The sequence below is a fragment of the Bombus pascuorum genome, chromosome 12, assembly GCF_905332965.1.
Source record: "Bombus pascuorum chromosome 12, iyBomPasc1.1, whole genome shotgun sequence".
Classification (NCBI taxonomy): domain Eukaryota; kingdom Metazoa; phylum Arthropoda; class Insecta; order Hymenoptera; family Apidae; genus Bombus; species Bombus pascuorum.
Window position 1 is genome coordinate 4,336,861 of NC_083499.1, and position 19,439 is coordinate 4,356,299.

The 19,439-nt window shown below is 36.6% G+C and overlaps 1 protein-coding gene and 1 long non-coding RNA gene across 18 annotated transcripts in view; one reads left to right on the top strand and one right to left on the bottom strand.

Annotated features, from left to right (window-relative positions):
- LOC132912501 (TLD domain-containing protein 2) overlaps nt 1–19,439 on the bottom strand; it is a 299,067-nt gene that overhangs the window by 15,557 nt on the left and 264,071 nt on the right. The window contains exon 1 of one of the 16 annotated variants that reach the window (XM_060969973.1): nt 8,421–9,172. The exons of the other annotated variants lie outside the window; for them this stretch is intronic. Within the exon in view, the coding sequence (XP_060825956.1) occupies nt 8,421–8,486 (66 nt within the window). The 5' untranslated portion in view covers nt 8,487–9,172. Of the gene's footprint in view, nt 1–8,420; nt 9,173–19,439 lie in introns of those variants that run through there. 16 annotated transcript variants of the gene reach the window in all.
- LOC132912536 (uncharacterized) lies at nt 11,644–16,294 on the top strand. 2 transcript variants are annotated; one of them, XR_009659226.1, is made up of 3 exons: nt 11,644–14,893; nt 14,984–15,862; nt 15,955–16,294. It is a non-coding gene; the product is annotated as an uncharacterized LOC132912536 (long non-coding RNA). The 2 variants fall into 2 exon arrangements; XR_009659225.1 differs by having other exon boundaries at nt 11,644–14,355; nt 14,436–15,862.

The following is a 19,439-nucleotide window of genomic DNA, read 5'->3' on the forward strand; positions in this document are numbered from 1 at the left end:
GACAGGGATTGACGATCATGATGTTATCAACGCTCAACTTCAAACCACAATCGAATTATTTCTTCTTCGAATTAGTCTGATTTTCTATTATCATAATCTTGCGCTACGTGTTCGCTTCAACAATGGCATCGATACGAAGGTTCTTTAAAAATATGCTTCCTTCGATGAATTCATCGATCAGCCAACTAAGTAATCATAAACGTCTGAGTAAATGAACTCGTGACGCGACAAAATCCTTCTCCTTTCTGCTTCACAGTACTTTAACGTCTAAACCGTCACTCTGTAAGATCCCCTAAGACGAAAAATCCAAATAATCATCGTACGAGGAATCATCTTCCAGCATCGTTTACCAATCGATTCTCGACAATTTATAAATTCACTCACACACCGTTCGCGTTAAACGATTTAAATTGACGAGATTTATAAAACTTTGCGAACGTTTCCTCTGCGGCTATTCTCAAATATGGAAAATCTGCGAACTTCGCGATTTTAAGTTTTCGAAGTTTCGCCGAATTTCATATTTTTCTACTTGTCCAATATTCTCGTTGGAAGAAAATTGCTTGCAAGGTCTACACGACGTCGAAAAGATGGAGAATCCGACCGATCCGATGATTCGTTCGATACTGAGCCTGAAAATGGACATTCGAATGAGTCTGTCTCTTTCTTTCTCTCTCTTCAAATGACCATCGAGCTTGGTAAAAAATCTTTCGACGACCGGCTTACTTCGTCTTTCCTCTCCTTTAATGTCAAGTACAAGCGCGAATCCTGCCGGGTGTATCTCTCGAGGGACTCGCGGCGTCCTCGACGGTATTATTCCTGATCGTCCTTCGCTGCAACGCTGACAATGATGAGGTTTTGCTCATAAATCGACCGATTTTTCCGCCTGTCGTTTTCGAAGGTTCCGTTATCATCTTTTCTCTTTTTCTTTTTTTTCTTCGCCTTTCCTTCTTCTTCTTCATTCATCCCATTGTGATAAGTCTCGGTCTTTTGTTTTTAACGCGAAGAAACTGTCAAAATTGTCATTCTCCTCCAGAATAATTATTCATCTTACAGAACCAATTTTTATCACTATAATTCCACGAGCAAAAAATTAATCTTCCTTTGCATCGACTCGAAAAGAAAGAACGGTTTACAAAAGATCGTTTAACTGTTCTCATTCAGGGCAAATTACGCTCCATACGCAACGTATCGACTCGAAAGAATCGAGAGAAAGAGAGAGAGAGCACAATTAGTTACGCTAGCTTGAATTCCAACGAAGATAATTAAACCACGAATCTGCCTCGTTTAATTTTACGATATACTTTGGCTAGAACGCGTCGAGAATACACGTAATTGTCATTCGTTTTGATAGAAGGAAACAGAACGAGAATTCGCGAAGCAAGGGATGTAGATTGAGCAGAAAATCAGAATGTAAACGTAAATTGTAGCGATCTAAGATGTAAATGAAAACGAAGGCTCATCATTCAGCGTGGTTTAACGAACGATTATAAATACCAAGAGATCTAGACACGCGTTAGATTTCTTGCTCAATCGAGTGTTTTTATAGATTTCTTCGCGCGTTCTAACGGCTACTATCATCTGAATTAATGACATAATTGCAACTGCTATTATAATAGTTTACATTTTTTTTCCTTCGTTACCAACAAATACGAACACGGTTAATTGAAATCTGAATATCACAAGACTGTACCAGTCGATAGACGTCTCCGATGAGTGCAAAAAGGAAACTAGAGAGAAGCAGAGAGAAAGAGATAGAGAAGGAGTTTTGACGCATGTACTCGTCGAGTATAAAATTACTGCACTCTTCGATCAAAACGTTTTATCTATTATTTTCGAGGCAGCAAGTTTTAGTTTAGTTCTCTATTGAATCATTTTCTACAATATAATTTGTATAACGAGTATCGCATTGTATACATTCTTGGAACTTTTCATAGAAATATCGACGAGAAAATGTTGGACAATTAAACATTTTCACAATAATTTTAAAGAAATCTGGATGTAATAGAGCCAACTGCGAAAAATTGTAATAATCACAGAAGAGCCGCAGTAACTAAATTTAGAACGACAGGCGCATTGTAATCAAAGTTGACCAATTAGGTCGACTTCCTCTTATAAACGAGATGAACGCATTCGTCGAGTTTTATGCACGCGAAATTATGTAATTTAACAATAAAGTACGATCTTGTTTGCGCGTGTACGTGGTCGAAATACGTACGAAATAAGTACGGTCTTCTGTTCGTTACAATCAGGTTAATTTCCATCATTACGAGACTGCTTTTAGAAATGTAGAAGCATTTCGTCTTTCTAAGCAGATCAGAACATGTATGTCAGGTTCATAACGAATCTTTTTATCTTCGCGACAAAGACTAAAAAATCAACAGATATTTTATTCCTTGACACGTTGAGTGCCACATGGCTCTCGTACGCTCCATGTCTCGCTCAAATCGTTGATATTTCCAGTGCATAGGGAACAAGTGTTGAGCAAGCTGAATATTAATTCGCAAATAACTGTAGCAGTCCAAGATTAAAATAGTTTCCACAAAACGCACTGCATCATGATGCACGCCTCTTCCTTAATTTACGACCTCCGTGCCATACGTACAAGGAACGTAACACAAGTTTCTATTTCATTTGAAAAACGATGATGCAATTTCGCTCGTATCCTTGCGCTCGAGAGATTGCAAAATTTACGACTACTTTGCTTTATTGCGAAAACATAATATATTCGTTAGGTCAACAAACCTTGTCTCCTTCGATCATTTCTTTCAATTTTGTTGTTCGTTCTATTTAAATTTCCAAAACCTCAGTTCATTTCCTCATACTTAGGAAACCATTAGACAAGAAACGTTAGTCAGAAAACTCGTTAGACAATGTTAACAAGAAACGTATTAATGCGGTCTTGTTCTAATCGAGCGTTGTTCCTAATTAGTTTCTGTTGTAAAATTCGTCGATTAATGCAAGTCGAGCTGTTGTTTTAATCAAAAATAGCCCGACGAATTATTCGACGTTTCGTCAAGCAACGCCTACAATCTCCAAGATATATGGACGAGCAGAAAACAACAAAAATACATAGATAGGAAAAGCTGCGTAGTACGTCGGCACGCGAAGCCAAGGTAAACTTCTTCGCTGTGTTCCGCTACGATTATTATAGAAATAGTTGGGTGTTTAGCGTAAAAATTATGGGAATACTAAACGAACTGGAAGAAATGAAAAGTCGATTATGTGCGTTGATTTGGTTGGTCTCTGTGCGAAGATCTTCATTTTCACCGTTTTCTCAATGAAATATATCCTTCTGAATACATAAAACTTAGATGTAGTTCGAAGCATAGTCTTTTCACGAAGAGTGTTTTTTGAGAAAAGTTCATTAGAATCTATCGATTCTTTTAGCATCTCCCTTTATCTTTGATACACTACAACTTCCCCAAAAATCAACTAATAAGATCTCTTGCCATCTGTAAAATACTACAACTTCGTAAAAAATCAGCCAATAGGATCTTTCTTCGTCTTTAAAACGCTGTAACTTTTGTTGAAATTGACCGATTACGATGAATTTCTGCCAGAAGAATTTGTTTTTCGTAAATAAGAACATTTCGGGAAATGTTCATCGTAATAAGCCAATCTTTGTAGAAGCAAAGAAACTGTAATTTCTTTCCAACAACCGACGAACAACAAGCATCCTTGCAATTTTCCCTTTTCTCTCTACGAAGACACCTCGAGGAACGAGATGAATCGCGAATTTTCTTCTTCTAGCCGCTCTTTCGTTTTATTTTAACCACGCACACACGCGTAAGCGAGCGTTCGAGTTTGAAACGCGTGCCAGATGAACGTCGAAATGATCGTTAAAACGGAAGGACGTCGTTATCTGTCCGCTTCGACGTGTTTAATGCTTCAACATTTTGGCGTATTTAACGCGTTCGACGCCGCTATTGATCGGTCTGTTTTTTCTTTCCGAAGGTAGGATGATCTTCACTGGGCGAGTTCGAATTCTCGTTTGAAGCTGTAGCGATATACGACAAAGAGAATTTTTAGCACTTGATTTGTGGCTATTAACGGAACGTTGTTTAAGTTGCTGGTTCACGGATTCTTGGAAGATTCGAGATTTTGAAAAGCGTGGGTTACTTGTATTTACCTGAGCCTCGATGGTACTGGTTAAATGGGATACTTGCGCTTCTGTTATTCTTTGGATCACTTCGATCATCTGATACGTCAGAGAGGTTGCACGAAGCTGTCTGACGCGAGAATTAACGAGCACTGAGGAAAACTTGGAAGGACCTTGGTTAATGAGCTACGTATTAAACGAGCAAGAGAGATCTTCTACGGAAATTAATTTAAACGATGTTCGACAGAAATATTTGCATTTACGAATACACGACGAAACGTATCGTAATAAGAGACCAGTAAGCGCAAAAACATATAATATGTGAAAAAAAATATATATGTATAAAATTTACTGAAAAATATATAATCTATAAAAAGAAACCTTCTGATTGAATTGGAAGAAAAATTGTGTTCTCATTCTAGGATTTATTTTTAAAATTATTTTTAATTCTCAAATTGTTCTTCAAAAATGTACATATTCATTGTAAAAATAGACGAAATATATAGTTAATTAATGTTTGCCTACCGACTACAAAATGAGATTGCTTCATAAAAAAGAAAAGGAAAGTGGGGGAGATAAATGTGCTAAAGTAATTAGCGAGCGAAAGTGAGAGAACTGTGAGAGATGTCCGAAAACAACCCCCTGCCAGCCTAGACAATTTATCCCCTTATAGGACCAGCCTGCAATTAGACACCCCAAAATGGGCGAGGTCCAGCTTTCCCTTTTCTTTCAACTCTCGAACGAGCTCCACCCTTCGTTCTGGATTATCCTTCATGGAGCGACTAGTTAATTCATGCCACACGGTCCCTGCTTCCAGTTACTCGTTCGTGAATAAGCAAAATACGAGCTGCGCATTACATCGCGACGCATAAAAGAGGGATGATTTAAAGAGCTAGTAAAAAATAAACTTCACTTTGACTCTTTACTAGTAAGAACAAATTGCATTTCCAAATTAATCCAGATATATTCTCTTATTATATATTCTCTATTAATCCAGATTATTCTCTTCTCTGGAGGATCACTTTGTCTGTGTAATTCCTCCTTTACGAAATCATTCGAAAAGACGTATCTCTACCATTTTTCTCGCTGCATAAGAAAAGAAGAGATTTATTGATTAACGTAATCGATTTATATCCTTAATAAAAAAATAAAATTTAAACAGAGAAAACGTGATATTATCTCGAGGAATATAACGACGAAGAGTCGAAACACATTCGGTTTATTTTTCTTACAAAGGAAACAGCTTTCCTCGGCAAGTAGGACGCTCTCAGGAACACGTTCTCTTTTTACAAAGGGGAACCCCACCTCTTGTTTACTGCAACTTTTTTACGCTTCATACCCCAACAAGTATTTTTAACGCGAAAAATGTTAAATGTCAGCCATTCTTCTGTCTGCCTCGCGATTTCCATTAGCCTGTGATTCGCCTAGCGTGTCGATTTTTCTTGTGCGCGAGAAACCACCCCTTCACGGTCGAGTCATCGCTGCAGACCGCGCCCCTAGCGCGTGTACGAGCGTCGCGGCTGTAAAAGCCAGCGTGTATAGTTATTCGTTATTGCATAACTTTCGCCAGAGATTGGCCGGGTTCGAGCATAGTTAGTATATCGAACGAAGCCGGATTCTGTGAAAGGTGGACCTAGGCGCGGCCAAGGACCGGTTGTACGTAAACACAACCGAGCTGCTGCTATAATATCTTTCTAACTGTGACATATGCTAATTGTGTGCACCGGTGGATAATTTTCTGCACATGTCATTGCTATATACAACATCGTTTGACAGACGTTTGGATTTTTGTTACATTACTCGTGCGAGAAAAGAAGGAGATTCTTGAGACAGCACGATGCTTGAACTTGGGGGATGATGTTCGAATACTAACTTTAAAAACTGGCATAATCGGTGAACTTTTTGAAACTAAGGTAATTGACAGAATCTTTTTAGCGTTTGATGGAACGTTCTGAAATTAAGGTATGTAGAAAGACAACCTTTTTTTGCGAATTAAATCACAAGCTTCATCGCGGTTAAATCACATCGCTGGTGAAACAGATAGTTTCGTGAATTTTACATTATGGAAAATTTGTGGTTCCTGGTGAGAGATATAGAAAACGGGTCGAAGAAAGTTACGTCGTTTTATCGAATCGTAGGAAAGCAGTTGGATTCTCTTTTCTTTCTTTTTTGTTTCACTCCGATGACGAAGCAAAAGAGTTTATTTAGTTAGAATATTGATCATATCTCGTACAAGCTTCTAAACAATCTTAACATCCTATCTCTACTATCAATCACTACTATGAGTTACTACATTCGAAATGAGTTTGAAAGCAGGGAAATATTCACACTTTTCCCAAAGATATCGAAACCAACAAATTTCGATTAATTTAGTTAAAAACTTTTGTTATCGACGATATATTTTGGAGTAAACTCGCTGTCAGACATAAATTCGAAATGTTTAAAACGCTCAAATTTTTAAATTGCGAGTGAAAAAATATGCCGGAATATTTTTATTGATTTTCTGACTTTGACACGTTTAAAGAGAGAAATAAGCTGTCAGATTCACAGATACAAGAGAAGTACGTACCACCAAATCTATGTTGCGTACAAAAATATCAACGTCAACCATAACTCATATTAATATACAATCGATATTTTTGGATTATGTTCTCGAGAGGATAACAAAAACACGCATATTTAATTTGCACAACCAAATAAAAACATGATTCGAATATATATATATAATAATTTAAAATTAGCTGAGAGTATTCGAAATTTTAATTTTATAAAAAGACAAACCTGATTTTTACGGATCTACGTATCCCCCAGTAATATTTCTCTAAATATTGAATATTATATACCGACAAAAAGAAAAAAAAAAAGAAAAGAAAGGAAAAAAGAAAAAGAAAATTATGAAGAATTATTGTAACACTATAGAAGTACATGTTTCACTTTCCCAATCGATATACCGTTCTAAATTTTTTATGTTCCAGTATAGATCGAACACCTTTACACTGGGTAGAGAATCATCGCTTGTAAACTATGAAGGATCTATGTCTATTTACTAAAGTAATCGAATATAATCAACAAAGGGAACCAGGACTACGCCACTGAAGGAAAAAGTCAATCAAGAGACAGCTGTTAGGAACACATGTGGTAAATTGTCCTGGTATTTGGCAGGGATCGTGAAAACGTGAAAGGGTCTTAGAGTGATCTTTCTGAAAAATTGTTGCTTATTCTTGCACTCATCAGACACAACTTTTACGTCAATGGCGCGCCGAAAACGTGATCTACAGGAATTCCAGAATCCGCGAAACGTGTGGATCGTTTGTGACAAAAAGATTGTGCTCGGAGAATGACAAGAAAATTTGTTTGTACATTGAGTTTCAGCCTTTGAAAGAGGAAGAAAGACGGAGATACTAAATTATGTAATTCAAAAATGTGTAATTTTATTTGTTTTTATTTTTTCGTCATTTTCTCGAAATATTTCGTTTCAATTATATTTTGACCCGCCAGCGATGTTTCAAAAAGAATGCACAGAAATTTAGGTGTACGTTCGAGTCATCGAGAGAAGATTATATTATTAGAATAACGAGTTTAAACGAGTTCTGAACGAGTTTGAAGAAGACAAAACGAGACGTTTGCGTGCAATTCAATGGAGGACGCTCCTATTTTTTTATATTCGATATTCGTCGTACGCGCATATCTTTATATAAACATTTTTACTTTTTTCTATATATAGAACCTAGAATCGAATCTCTTATCTGTCTTCTGCAAAGGCTCTTTATATAATTCGATGATAATTTTAGATCATTGTAATGTTTCTACGTAGAGCTTTACTTTTAGAATCGAACGTTTCGAATTTTGTTTATTTTATTTACACTTCGGTACACCGAAGCGAAGTGTATACTCGCTTTTATTAAGAAGCTTACCGCATAATTCACACAGTAATAATTACGAAAAATGATAAAATCATTCATTTCCAAAAGTGGAAATAAAACTAAAAAGACGTCTTTTACCAAAGATGACTCATATTGTGCGCAACTTCAACATTCAGTTTACATCCTCGTATGAGAGACCTAGAAGACAACTGGCTTATACTCAAGAAAAGCAAAGAATATTACATTCGAGACGGATAAAGAGCCGCTTATTAACTGTTCATGACTAAAAATACCAGAATCGTAAAAAGGTAAGGGTCACTCTTGATCTCGTTCAAACGTTTTCCACAAAAAGAGACTAAGAAACAAGAAAGGTAAAAAAAAAAAAAAAAGAAAATAGAAAAACAGAACAAATTGATTTCGCAGAAAGGAGACTTTAAATTGAAATAAACTTTGTTTACCTTCGTCTTCTGCTTGAGAAACTTGCAGATCTTCGTGATGGGATTTAGAAACTTTGGCCTCGGCATTTTGACTAGATTCTTTCGCCTCTGAAGTAAAAAACTCGAATTTCCAGCCTCCACCGTTTTATCACTGCTATACTCTGATATATATTTTTCTCTGCGACTATGATCACGTAGGAAACAGTTTACATTATGCGTTTTATTCTGCGTCTCAACGCCGGTCCAAGATCTCACTGCGATCAGATCAGTCGCCGTGGCACAAACCTTTCTAGAAGCGAACGTACCAACCCGCGTCTACTAATCACGCTGAAAATACACACCAGTGTATCGTCGAAATTTCAACCAATACGCGCGACTGTGCGCTCTTAGAAAACACTTTGCGATGCTTTACGCCTATCTATCGACGTGAACTTTGCTTTCCTTTTGCCTCGAAGATTTTTGTCTTTTTTTACTCTTGTCTCTCAGACTCGCGATAAATGTGCTTATGTTTGGATGAAATATAATTGATCCGAACGAAACGGTCAATAAGTCACAGCGATATTATACGTATACAATATACGTATACAATGTCGAAAGCTCAGAAGGAGAACTTATGGAATTGAAGTTTTGTCGATTTCAACTTGCCAGAGCTTTTCTGTGACTGGAATTGTGTTCACGGGTAGATATGACGTTAAATTCGATTTGTTCGTTTCAAGATCGATCGCTTCGGGTATGCACGCTTCACTTCACGAGGACTGAAGCAACACTGCACCACCGCGCTTTCGGGGTGAGTCTAATACTCCGATCCTAGGAGAAAGGCGTGGTGGGGAGGGGATAGACTCGACGCGCAACCCGGTTTGCGCAGCACGTGCTGCCGGTGCGCGCACTGCTCTTCCATTCAAGCGTGTATCACGCTACCAATTTGGATCAAAATAGTCCCATTTTGAATATTCGTTTCATCGTTCGCATCACATTTTTTATGAACCGTGAACACAAGCCTTTCGTGAGTGGATAAATCAATGGAATATTTCCTTTGCTCCATGACCGTTTCGTACTTACGTGAAATTGTAGACTGTTTGAACAGAATCAATTCTCGACTTGGAAAATCGTATAGTTTATAGAGTTCTTACAAAAGAGAAACATTCGCTTCATCGTTCGCATTATTTTTTACATCTGCTGACAAGCCTTTCAAGTGGGTGGATAAACGAATGGAATATTTTCTTTGCTCCATGATCGTTTCGTACTTATGTGAAATTGTAGACTGTTTAAACAGAATCGATTGGTTCTTACAAAAGGGCAACATTCGTTTTGTCGCTCGCATTAATTTTTAGACTCGGGGACAAGCCTTTCGTAGCTACATAAATGAATGGAATATTTCCCCTGCTCGATAATTATTTCATACTTATATGAAATTTCAGACTGTTTAAACACGATTGATTTCCAGCTTGGAAAATTGTATAGTTTATAGAATTCAATCGAGAGATAGTAAATATCGTAAAAAGAAAGACTGTTTTAAAGACTAAAAATGTATTTAATTGTTGTAGAAATTTTTAGAAAAACGGCCAGATAACTGTTTCGTAGTTAGACGAACAGTTAGTATTCTAACTTGGAAAATTCTTGTTGGTTTAATATAGGGAATTATAAATTAAATTTCAGAGATGATTAATTACGACGGATACATAAGAAAATCTGATCCATCATGCAAGGATTCGAAGCAATTAGCGGTACATCTGATTTAACTTGGTGGTCAACATAGCGTGAGTATAGTCACGTCCGCCGCCTTCCACGACGTAATAAAGTTATTCACCGTACCAAATGCGATAATACTATTTGTTTTTTCCCTCAGAATCGAACAATTGTTTTCGATATTATTGTAATGTAAATCGAAATCGTTTGATTATAAACTTATAAAACTTGTGATTTAACTTGTTAAACTAATTATTTAACTATCTTTCGCGTCGATAGGGTTGAAGTTCTACAAGGTTATTAACGATTAGAGCTTATCAATTACTGTTCTCATTCTATTTTTAGAAATAGAACAAAAGTAAATATCGTGCAAAAGCAAACAGAAACATGTGACGAATAACGAAATCATAATCGAACGTTTCCATTGCATTTCGTGCTATCTTTGGAGATTCCACGCGGTTACTATGTACAAATATTTTATTTTCATGTTCTCAATTATAAGTGTGAGTCATTGAACTTCTTATGAAATATCTTGAAAATAGAGCATATACATACTGTATATAAGAATATTTCTCTGCCGATTGCGTAATTGCTATTGATACTTATTGTTGTTTGTCGAAACATACCGTAAGAAATATTGCAAATTAATCTTCATTTCATTTTACATACATCTTAATACGGTAAAAGAAAAAGAAGAAGTCAATCTCTTAAGCGCATTATTCTTGACTTATTTTACACGATATGCAACACATACGCGTCGATTGTTACCAACTGGATTAATTTTCTACACGTTACGCATCATGCAAATGTCACGTGTATTTTTGTAAGGTACGATCTCTGACATAAGTTCAATTACAATCGCCTATGACGACTCAGAGCACCAACAACTATGAAAACATAACAGCCGCGCGTATGGTATTCCATTTTTTACTCTGTTCGTTTTGCACGCGACGATAAAATATTCATACTAAATGCGTTTCTCGAGTTTATTTAAACCGGAGGGAAAACTACTGGTGTTTGACAATATTTCGCGCTCTTGTCGTTAAACACGAGTTTCGAGACTCGTTCTACTGGTTGTTTCATCGTTGATGAGAAATTTTGTTTGCTTACGGGAGTGAGAAGAACATTTGAAATTATACGTTAAAAGTTAGAATACCATTAATATCAACGAATCGAATATTTTATGCAAAAATCAACGTGTGTTATTTTACACAAAAACTGACGATTTTCCGTATGGAAACACAAGTTTATTCAAGATAAAAGTTAACAACGTGTTGATTATAGTCCCTTAATTTTAAAAAACTAGATACTTTTCAAAGATATGTATCACGTGCAAATGACGAAAAGTCATATAACGTTATAGCGGATTTAACGAATAAATTTAATATGAACGAATAATTTCGAAAAATACTAATTTAATGTTCAACTCTATTGAGATTAATTATTCGTTCCTTTTTTTATGTTCATGGGACTATCGATGATGAAACAACCAATATAATATGAAACGCTTCCAAGTACCAACGTCGCGCGTCACCTTTTGCACTCTGTTAATATCATGCGACAATGCAGTTAACGTTTCACGATGTAGTGGAGGAGACAAAGTCAGCAGTGCGCTCTGCTCGAAACCGCGTAATTTTCACGTTGAGAAGTTATTGGATATTTCACAATCACAATTCGAGACCAGAATTTCCGGAGTGGAAATAAAACGTGCGTCTATTGTGAAGTCGTCAGCGTTTTCTTAAACGTTAAGATGAGGACTCTCGAGTCCTTCGTGTCCTATAAAAATTCCATCTTCTCGGATTTGAGTCCTTCTCAAGTGAATTCGAACATTCTATCGTTAAACAATTTCTAAAAAATTCGTAGAAAACAGAATTGCTCTTAATACGCCGTCCCGGAATTTCACGTTGAATATTTTTTTTAATTGTTAAAAATCATCGCGTTTGTGAGCGTGACGACGATTGAGAAAAGATTTGGACAATCTAAAAGGGCTAATTACGCTTAAGAAAATATAAATTTGCATAAATATCCGCGGTCTATCTATTGAAGAAAACAAAAAAAGAGAAGAAGAAGGAAGGAAGTAACAGCAAAAGAGAGAAAGAGAAGATGGAGAGCAGAAGGAGAGAAATGGAGATGCAACTGAGAATCCCTGTCCAGTAATATTGATAGCAGACAATTACGCGTGGGCCGAGCCGCAGATGCGCAAAAACACCAAGAATAGAAGCTCGTAGCAGCTATATCTACGATAGACAACTTTAGAATCCATCAAATCCAAACTCCGTGATAAGAATCTCCATCGTTATTCAAGCCCGAAGAAACACACATAAAAGAAAAAATAAAAAAAGATGGAACACACGAAACACGTTTCATCGCTGTTATTCTACCAATTAACGCCTCGTTAATCTTTTCTAATATCTTACATAGAGGCGTTAAATACGAATAGCACGAACAACATAATAAGATCGTGTTTTCTGAATCATCTCAAGGCGCTTCATCTAAGCGACTGGTAATGCAAATTACGAAGATTAATGAACGTCTACCGACGTATCTGGCCTGCATGGTGATTTCAAGCAAACAAGCAGCCAGATTTTTATGTTTCATGGAAAACTACTGACAAATTCCATAGTACAATTTTCCAACCGGTCTACGTGATTTCGTACATCACACTCTGACGCGATGCAGATAATAAAGAGGATTACCTTATCAAGAATTTAATCCTCTGTACTTAACTGTTCTCTCCAATTACGGGATAAACGTATAGAAAATTCAGTTCGATGATTATGATCGTTAATAATTAGAAATATGGAAAGGTGGTAAAATCGGTTGGCTGTTAAGCCACAAAGGTTGTTACAGGTGAAAGTTTACTGTGAATTTTTCTTTTCCATTATAAAATATTATATATAATTTAATAAAATTATAGATCAGTGAAATTAAATGTTCTGTTATTTTGTTTAATCGCGAACTCTTAGAGGCTGTTATGGGTGAAACGCACGCACCATTACTGCGTCACATTTTGCTTAAGCTAAAAAATTAACATAGTTAAGCACGATTAAATATTTTATCATTATTGGATGCAATGTTTGCGGCGTTTACGATATTATTACAACTAAATATACATCTTATTCAAACAAACATTCATTCATTACAGCAAACTTCAATTATGAACTATTGTTCAATTGCAAATATCCAACAAGATAAAAATTGAATAAAAAAACAGTTATGTCGGGGTCTATGCACGTAGAACTCTAACTGAGATTAGTTCAGTTGTTAATGCTACTTTATTTATTTGCTTTATTTTACGATCTCAATATGTATATCGTTTCTATTCGCTACACGAAGAATTCGAAGAATTTATGATCTAGTATTTAGTCGTTGCTCGAGCTACAACTGGACAATGGAGGTGTCGAATTGGACCTTCGTTGCTACGTGAAACGCGTATGCAAGGTATCCGCGATCATTTAGGAACAATTAGACCGAGATATTTGGATAATAGGAGAGTTGGAACAGCAGCGGAAATTTTTGGAAATTCAATTCTGACGAGAGACAACTTATTTACGCTCGATCACTGTTATCGTCAACCAGCTGTGTTTTCAGAGTTACACACGATTTCGCACGCTAACGAACGCACGATAAGGAAAGTGTGACTTGCATATAATTAATAGACACATGCTGTTGTATTTTGATACTGTGTGTAAATTCGTAGTCTATACGAACAATTTAGATTTGATTCTCATGGATCCGATATTTGTTAAAACGATCATTCTAATTAAAAGAAAAACAAAAAATGCCGCAGTTAAGAAAACGAATAAAGAAATTAATTAATCAACCTTTACTTTTATAAATATTGTGTGACTGTGAATTTATAGCTCGTACAAAAAATTCCATTTTTTTTTTGTTTTTTTTTTTTAAATATTCAGTACACGTAATTTCGGCGAAAAATCGACGTGAATCGATAAAATTATTATCGACACGATTTTAATTCCAGCGTTAGAGAAAAAAAGAACTAAATAAATGATCGCATTTTATGAGCGAAATAAATCAACTTATGAAGAACTATCGCTATTCCAATCAGTTTATTCAACACACTTCAATCAATCCTTGTTCGAGATTTCATAGCTTTTTGGATAACAACAACAATGGACGATCGATTGATCACTCAATTTAAGCAACGCACTGCTTCAAAGCGAAATGAACTTTTTACACATAGTTCTAATCTCTTTGATTATTAGCCTTTGAAGTTGCTTGCCACTAGTAAAGCACGTGTATTTTATATGTAGGTGTAGAATATAAAGCATACTTAATTTGTTATTTATTATACAGTATACAGCGAGGCACACGATTGATCGCCTATAGATACCCATAGACAGTGAAAGGGTTAATAAAAAATCTAATTGCAGAATTAGAAATTGACGAACCATAAAGAAGATAAGGCAGGTAGGTAAAAAAGGTTCGTATGGGAAGCTCATAATGCTATTAGTGTATAACTTATAAGCGTTTAAAGATTTCCAGGGAACCTGTGAAATTATTTCTAAAGAAAATGTGACACAGACAGATGACCAGTTCTGCTCCATTTTGGACTATTATTTCTACAATGTCAGGAATATTCGAAGGAATTCCATAATTATTAATTCCACGAATGAAAGACTGCATTCTTGCAGAAGGAAGAAATCTCGAACATTCATTACAACTACCATGAAACAATTAATAAAAATATTTGGACTTGCTTACAATTGCTTGCAAATTCTTACAGCTCTGCGATAAAGCATTTTCGAAAACGATTTGACGATTTTCTACCTTTTGACGTCATTAACGTAAGTTTCCTCCCGATCTTACATAGCGTTACTCTCCTCTCAATACTTCATATATCGAGTAATTTATATTTATCACTATTTGTTACATAGATCTGGAACACGAATTGCACTTCATTTGCTACATATTATCGTAATAGATGCAGCGAGTAACATCACTGAACGAACGTCTCATAGACGCTCGTAATAGACAGTGAAAAGGTTAATAAGAAGTCGGACTACAGAATTCGAAATGAAGGAACATTATATCTGAAATCACAAGCAACAGATGGTAAGGAGAAACGATCGAAGGAATGCATTGTTTATCCTGCCCGTGTCCAGCGACGTGTTACGGGTTGGCGCCATGGTTCTCGCTAGCTGGGCAATTTTAGCGAAGTTTCGTGGAGCTAATGGAACGAAGATGGAATGTTGGCACGGTTCCGAGAGAGCGAAGGTGACGCGTTCCAGCGTGTCCTCGGACCACGGTGTGAAACAACTCGAGGACGGAAACATCGTCTACGGCGTCTTGTTTTTGGAAACACGACGGAGGGTTCGCGGGAGGCTAGAATCCACTCGTTGCTCGCGTGTTCTACGTCGATCGTGCTTTATGCAATCCCTACTTGGTATTTTCGAGCGATACGAACAGAGTTTTGGGAACAGAGTTCTTAAGCAACCTTGCGGAGGGAGAAAGAACGCGAATTCGAAAGAAGAAGAACGTGGCCATTGAAATATGGCTCTAAGAATAATTATATCGAGATATACACGTGTTTAGAATGAAATGACAAATGGGAATTTTTATCGTCTTTGATGTTGATCTTTCCGATACCGATCTTTTTCATTCCTTTAATTTTAACGTTGATCGTAAATTTAGTAGCATAGTTTCCTACAGAAATTGTCTACAGTGACTAATACTGATCCAAGGAATACATATTTGATTATTATTTTATCGACACGCGTTATGTTTATTTTTCTTCTATCTCGCGGATCTAACAGGTTCTTTTCTTTTCTAGCTATTTCATGTTTAAATATTCATCTTCAGTCAGAATGTGGTATTGAAACTTTTTTCTATCTTTCGAATCTAACAGGTTCTTTTCGTTTTCAAATATTCGTGTTTAAATATTCAGCTTCAGTCACAGCGCGGTGTTAAAATTAAAAAACTGACGGAGGTGTACCGGCCACGTTTCTGTTCCTACGGATCTTTGTATATTTACGTTCGTTTTATTCCTATTAGAAAATGAATAGAATTCGCTAATGAGTGTCACGCACAGAGTTTAGAAACGGACGAAGGATAATTTTAGCCCATGATAGCCCTTCGCGTATAGATATGATAAACAGGGTGAGATACGTGCAATCGACATAGAACATCGACCCCAGTCAGGACCACCCACTACTAAAACTAATCTATTTTCCACTCCATAGAGGAGTAGTTCAGTTTTCCAAGTCCAACGAGTAATGGTTCACATACTTCAGGTTCGAAGTTGTTCAATTATAAACGCACAATTATGCGACCAGTTTTCAACATTTCCATTGTCATTGACGTCAATGGATTCGCCGTTGAAAATAACCTTGGCACATTTGCAACATCTTCGAAATCTTTTGTCGTGACTCGACATAAAAATGTCTCAATGGAAAAAACATCGAGTAAAATATGGTTCCTTAGAAACCAACTTGCATTAATATCGGTGTATCGTAGAACGTTTAAACGTTGATATTTACAATTAGCCTTAACTGAGGATAAGGATAAGTACACAGGTAGTTCACGCTGCTGGTTGGTTATCAGCTTTTTTCTCGTAAGTAAGCGACGGGTGTGAGGGAAAAATGAAAGCTGGAAAATATGAATGGTTCAAAATGAATTATACATTCACGATAGTATCTTTTTTCGCAAGTGCAAAAATACATGTATATCTTGTTTGACTATGTCTTAAATGAAAATCTTCCTCTCTTTTGTGTACATCGAATCCTCTCGTTATTCCACGAAAAAAGAAAATATTATGCTAACATATTATGGTCGAAAACTGATTACTTTAGAACATATTTTGTCTTTAATTTTGTAAAATATCACATGAGAAAACAGGGAACGACGTAAGACAATATTCTTGTATTTATGTTTTCTCCACCTTGCATACGACAGATTCATTTAAAACATAAAAGCGCACGTGCATCATTGTTCCTGCGAAAAGAATGTCGCGAATACGTAGTTCGCTTTGCAACATTTTTCCTCATACTTGTAGTTTGCGAGAAAAACCTTGGGAATTAATAGCCTTGGACACCCTGTATGATTGACTAATTATTTTTCCGTCTAGTTACTCGTATATACCAACAATAAATAACTATAGTCACATTGTAGCTCAATTTGAATTACTCATTGTAATTATTCTTATAATCTTCCCAAGTGGTAAGCTTATCTCTGCTTATATATATTTTAATTACTCTTGCAGTCTCCTACAACAGGCATCAAATAAACAATAATCGTAATCTTGGTTTAAGAAACGATTATGGTCACGCTTACTATCATCCAATTACTGATTACAGTGTTGCTTATCATCGTTCTCAATAATTATTATCATTCATATTGCATGAAAAATACTTATGGTCACACGTAAAATTCTTCTTCAATGAAAAGTTCATCACATCGAATATTCGACAGCGGATACGTACACAGGCTTTAGGAAAGAGTAAGAGCGTTGTAAAAATAGCCATTGATTCACACTCGTTGCTTTTATTGCTGCAGTGAGCAAGCAGGATTGTTCACGTGCGATGAACATCTGTATTTGGCAAACGATATCACCGTCGAACGGAAGCAGTGACGTAGGCGAGTCGCGAGCGACCTTCCGGAAATAAATCGGTCACAGCGGCATCATTCGAAAAGCATTTTGGTCTCATTAACCTTCCGCCGCGATGAAAAACGATCTATGAGGATCACCGCGGGCTTTGGGCGTGCGCGCGCGCACACACAAAGTGATCCGATCGGACAAACCGCAGGAAATCGTTGAATATTTCTGGAACGAGATTCACGTAAACAAGCGTCAAACATTTTCGTGCTCCACAATTTGTCTGTTTTTTTATACAAAATTTTCGAAGGAAATGGTCCCTAGTTAATTTTGAAATTATTAAAAATTTCAGCAAGATTCGTATCTTGAAGCATCGTCGTGATTAACATCCGAGATTAGATCAGTTATTTCTACATTGATTTGATCTGCGAGCTGAGAGATCTTCCCCTGAATCGATTTTGTATCGTGCACTCGATGATTCTTGATGGTAAAGCTCTTCTAATGAACATGCAAACTACTCTGGTATTTTGATATTTAAACTTTGGAAATCTACGTAGCATGGAGTTTGTCTCTTGTCTATAAAAGAAGAAAAATGCAGAGAATCCGTATAAGATTTGATTTTATATCGCGTTATCTTCATAAAGATAAACTCTTTCTGATAAACTCTTCTTTCCTGTTTTTACATTGCTCCTGTAGTGGCATGTTTATAATGCAGTGGAAGTGAATCATGCCGCGAATAATCCGTCTAAAGATTAAACGAACGATCAGCTGTACGAGACGAGACGGCAGTGAGAATTCAAAGCTGAGCGTACAGAGAACAGCATGCACGTTTAATATCCACACGCGACACACGTCGGAGTATATTTTAGCCGAAGAGGCCGTTGGTCTGGCTCTAAATACAGAAGAGAATGTTCAACGCGATTTGGGCGACGATTAAAACCGCCCAGCGAGGTGTTCGACCGAACGGAAGGGTTCAAGAACGACGAAGACACATGACTATTTCTGTCTCGAAGTATCATCGGTACGATATAGTCTAACGAGAAACACGAGGGTTACGTGGTTGATCGATGTCGATCGATCTGATCTTAGGTCTCGTTCGAATTAATCAAGCTACCTAACGATAACGCTAACCAACTTTTTGTTAACGCATTTCATTTGCAAATTTTTCCCATCAATTTACATTATCTGTCTTTCACAGCCTCGTTCAATATTTTCTCCACGCTATTTCTTTTATCTAGATTCTATAATTTTATGAAATTTAAAGAAATCGAAATATGTATGACATTAAAAATAAAAAAATTCAAACAACACAAAGCAACTTGGAACCCTGCAACGGGCTAATCTACCCATTTGAATTTTTTCTTATTCCCATACATGAAGTTCTACTATTGTTACGTCGCTAAGACTCGTCTGGCCGCTAAGACCTACCCCTCGTTACACTCACCCGCAATAAACCCAAGGAATTACCATAAATCGAATCTTTTTAGCTTAACTTCTATTTATATAAGTATTTGCGGTTTATGGATGATCCTTTGAACGGTCCTTGGGTTTATTGCACGCTCTTGCTAATTACGGAGAAATAGCTGGCTTTTTCCAGGAACAAGGACACCCATGAGCCACATCTGCAGGAGATTTTCTCCTCGTATTTTGCTTATTAACATTGGCTATTACCAATGGGCATCGCGGATCGTTACCCTCACTTTTCTACCGAAAACAACGAATCCGCGTTCTTAGTTCAAAAAGAGTACACCCATATCGAGCTTTCCTCCTAAATAGTATGAGATGGGTCTGTCACTGCT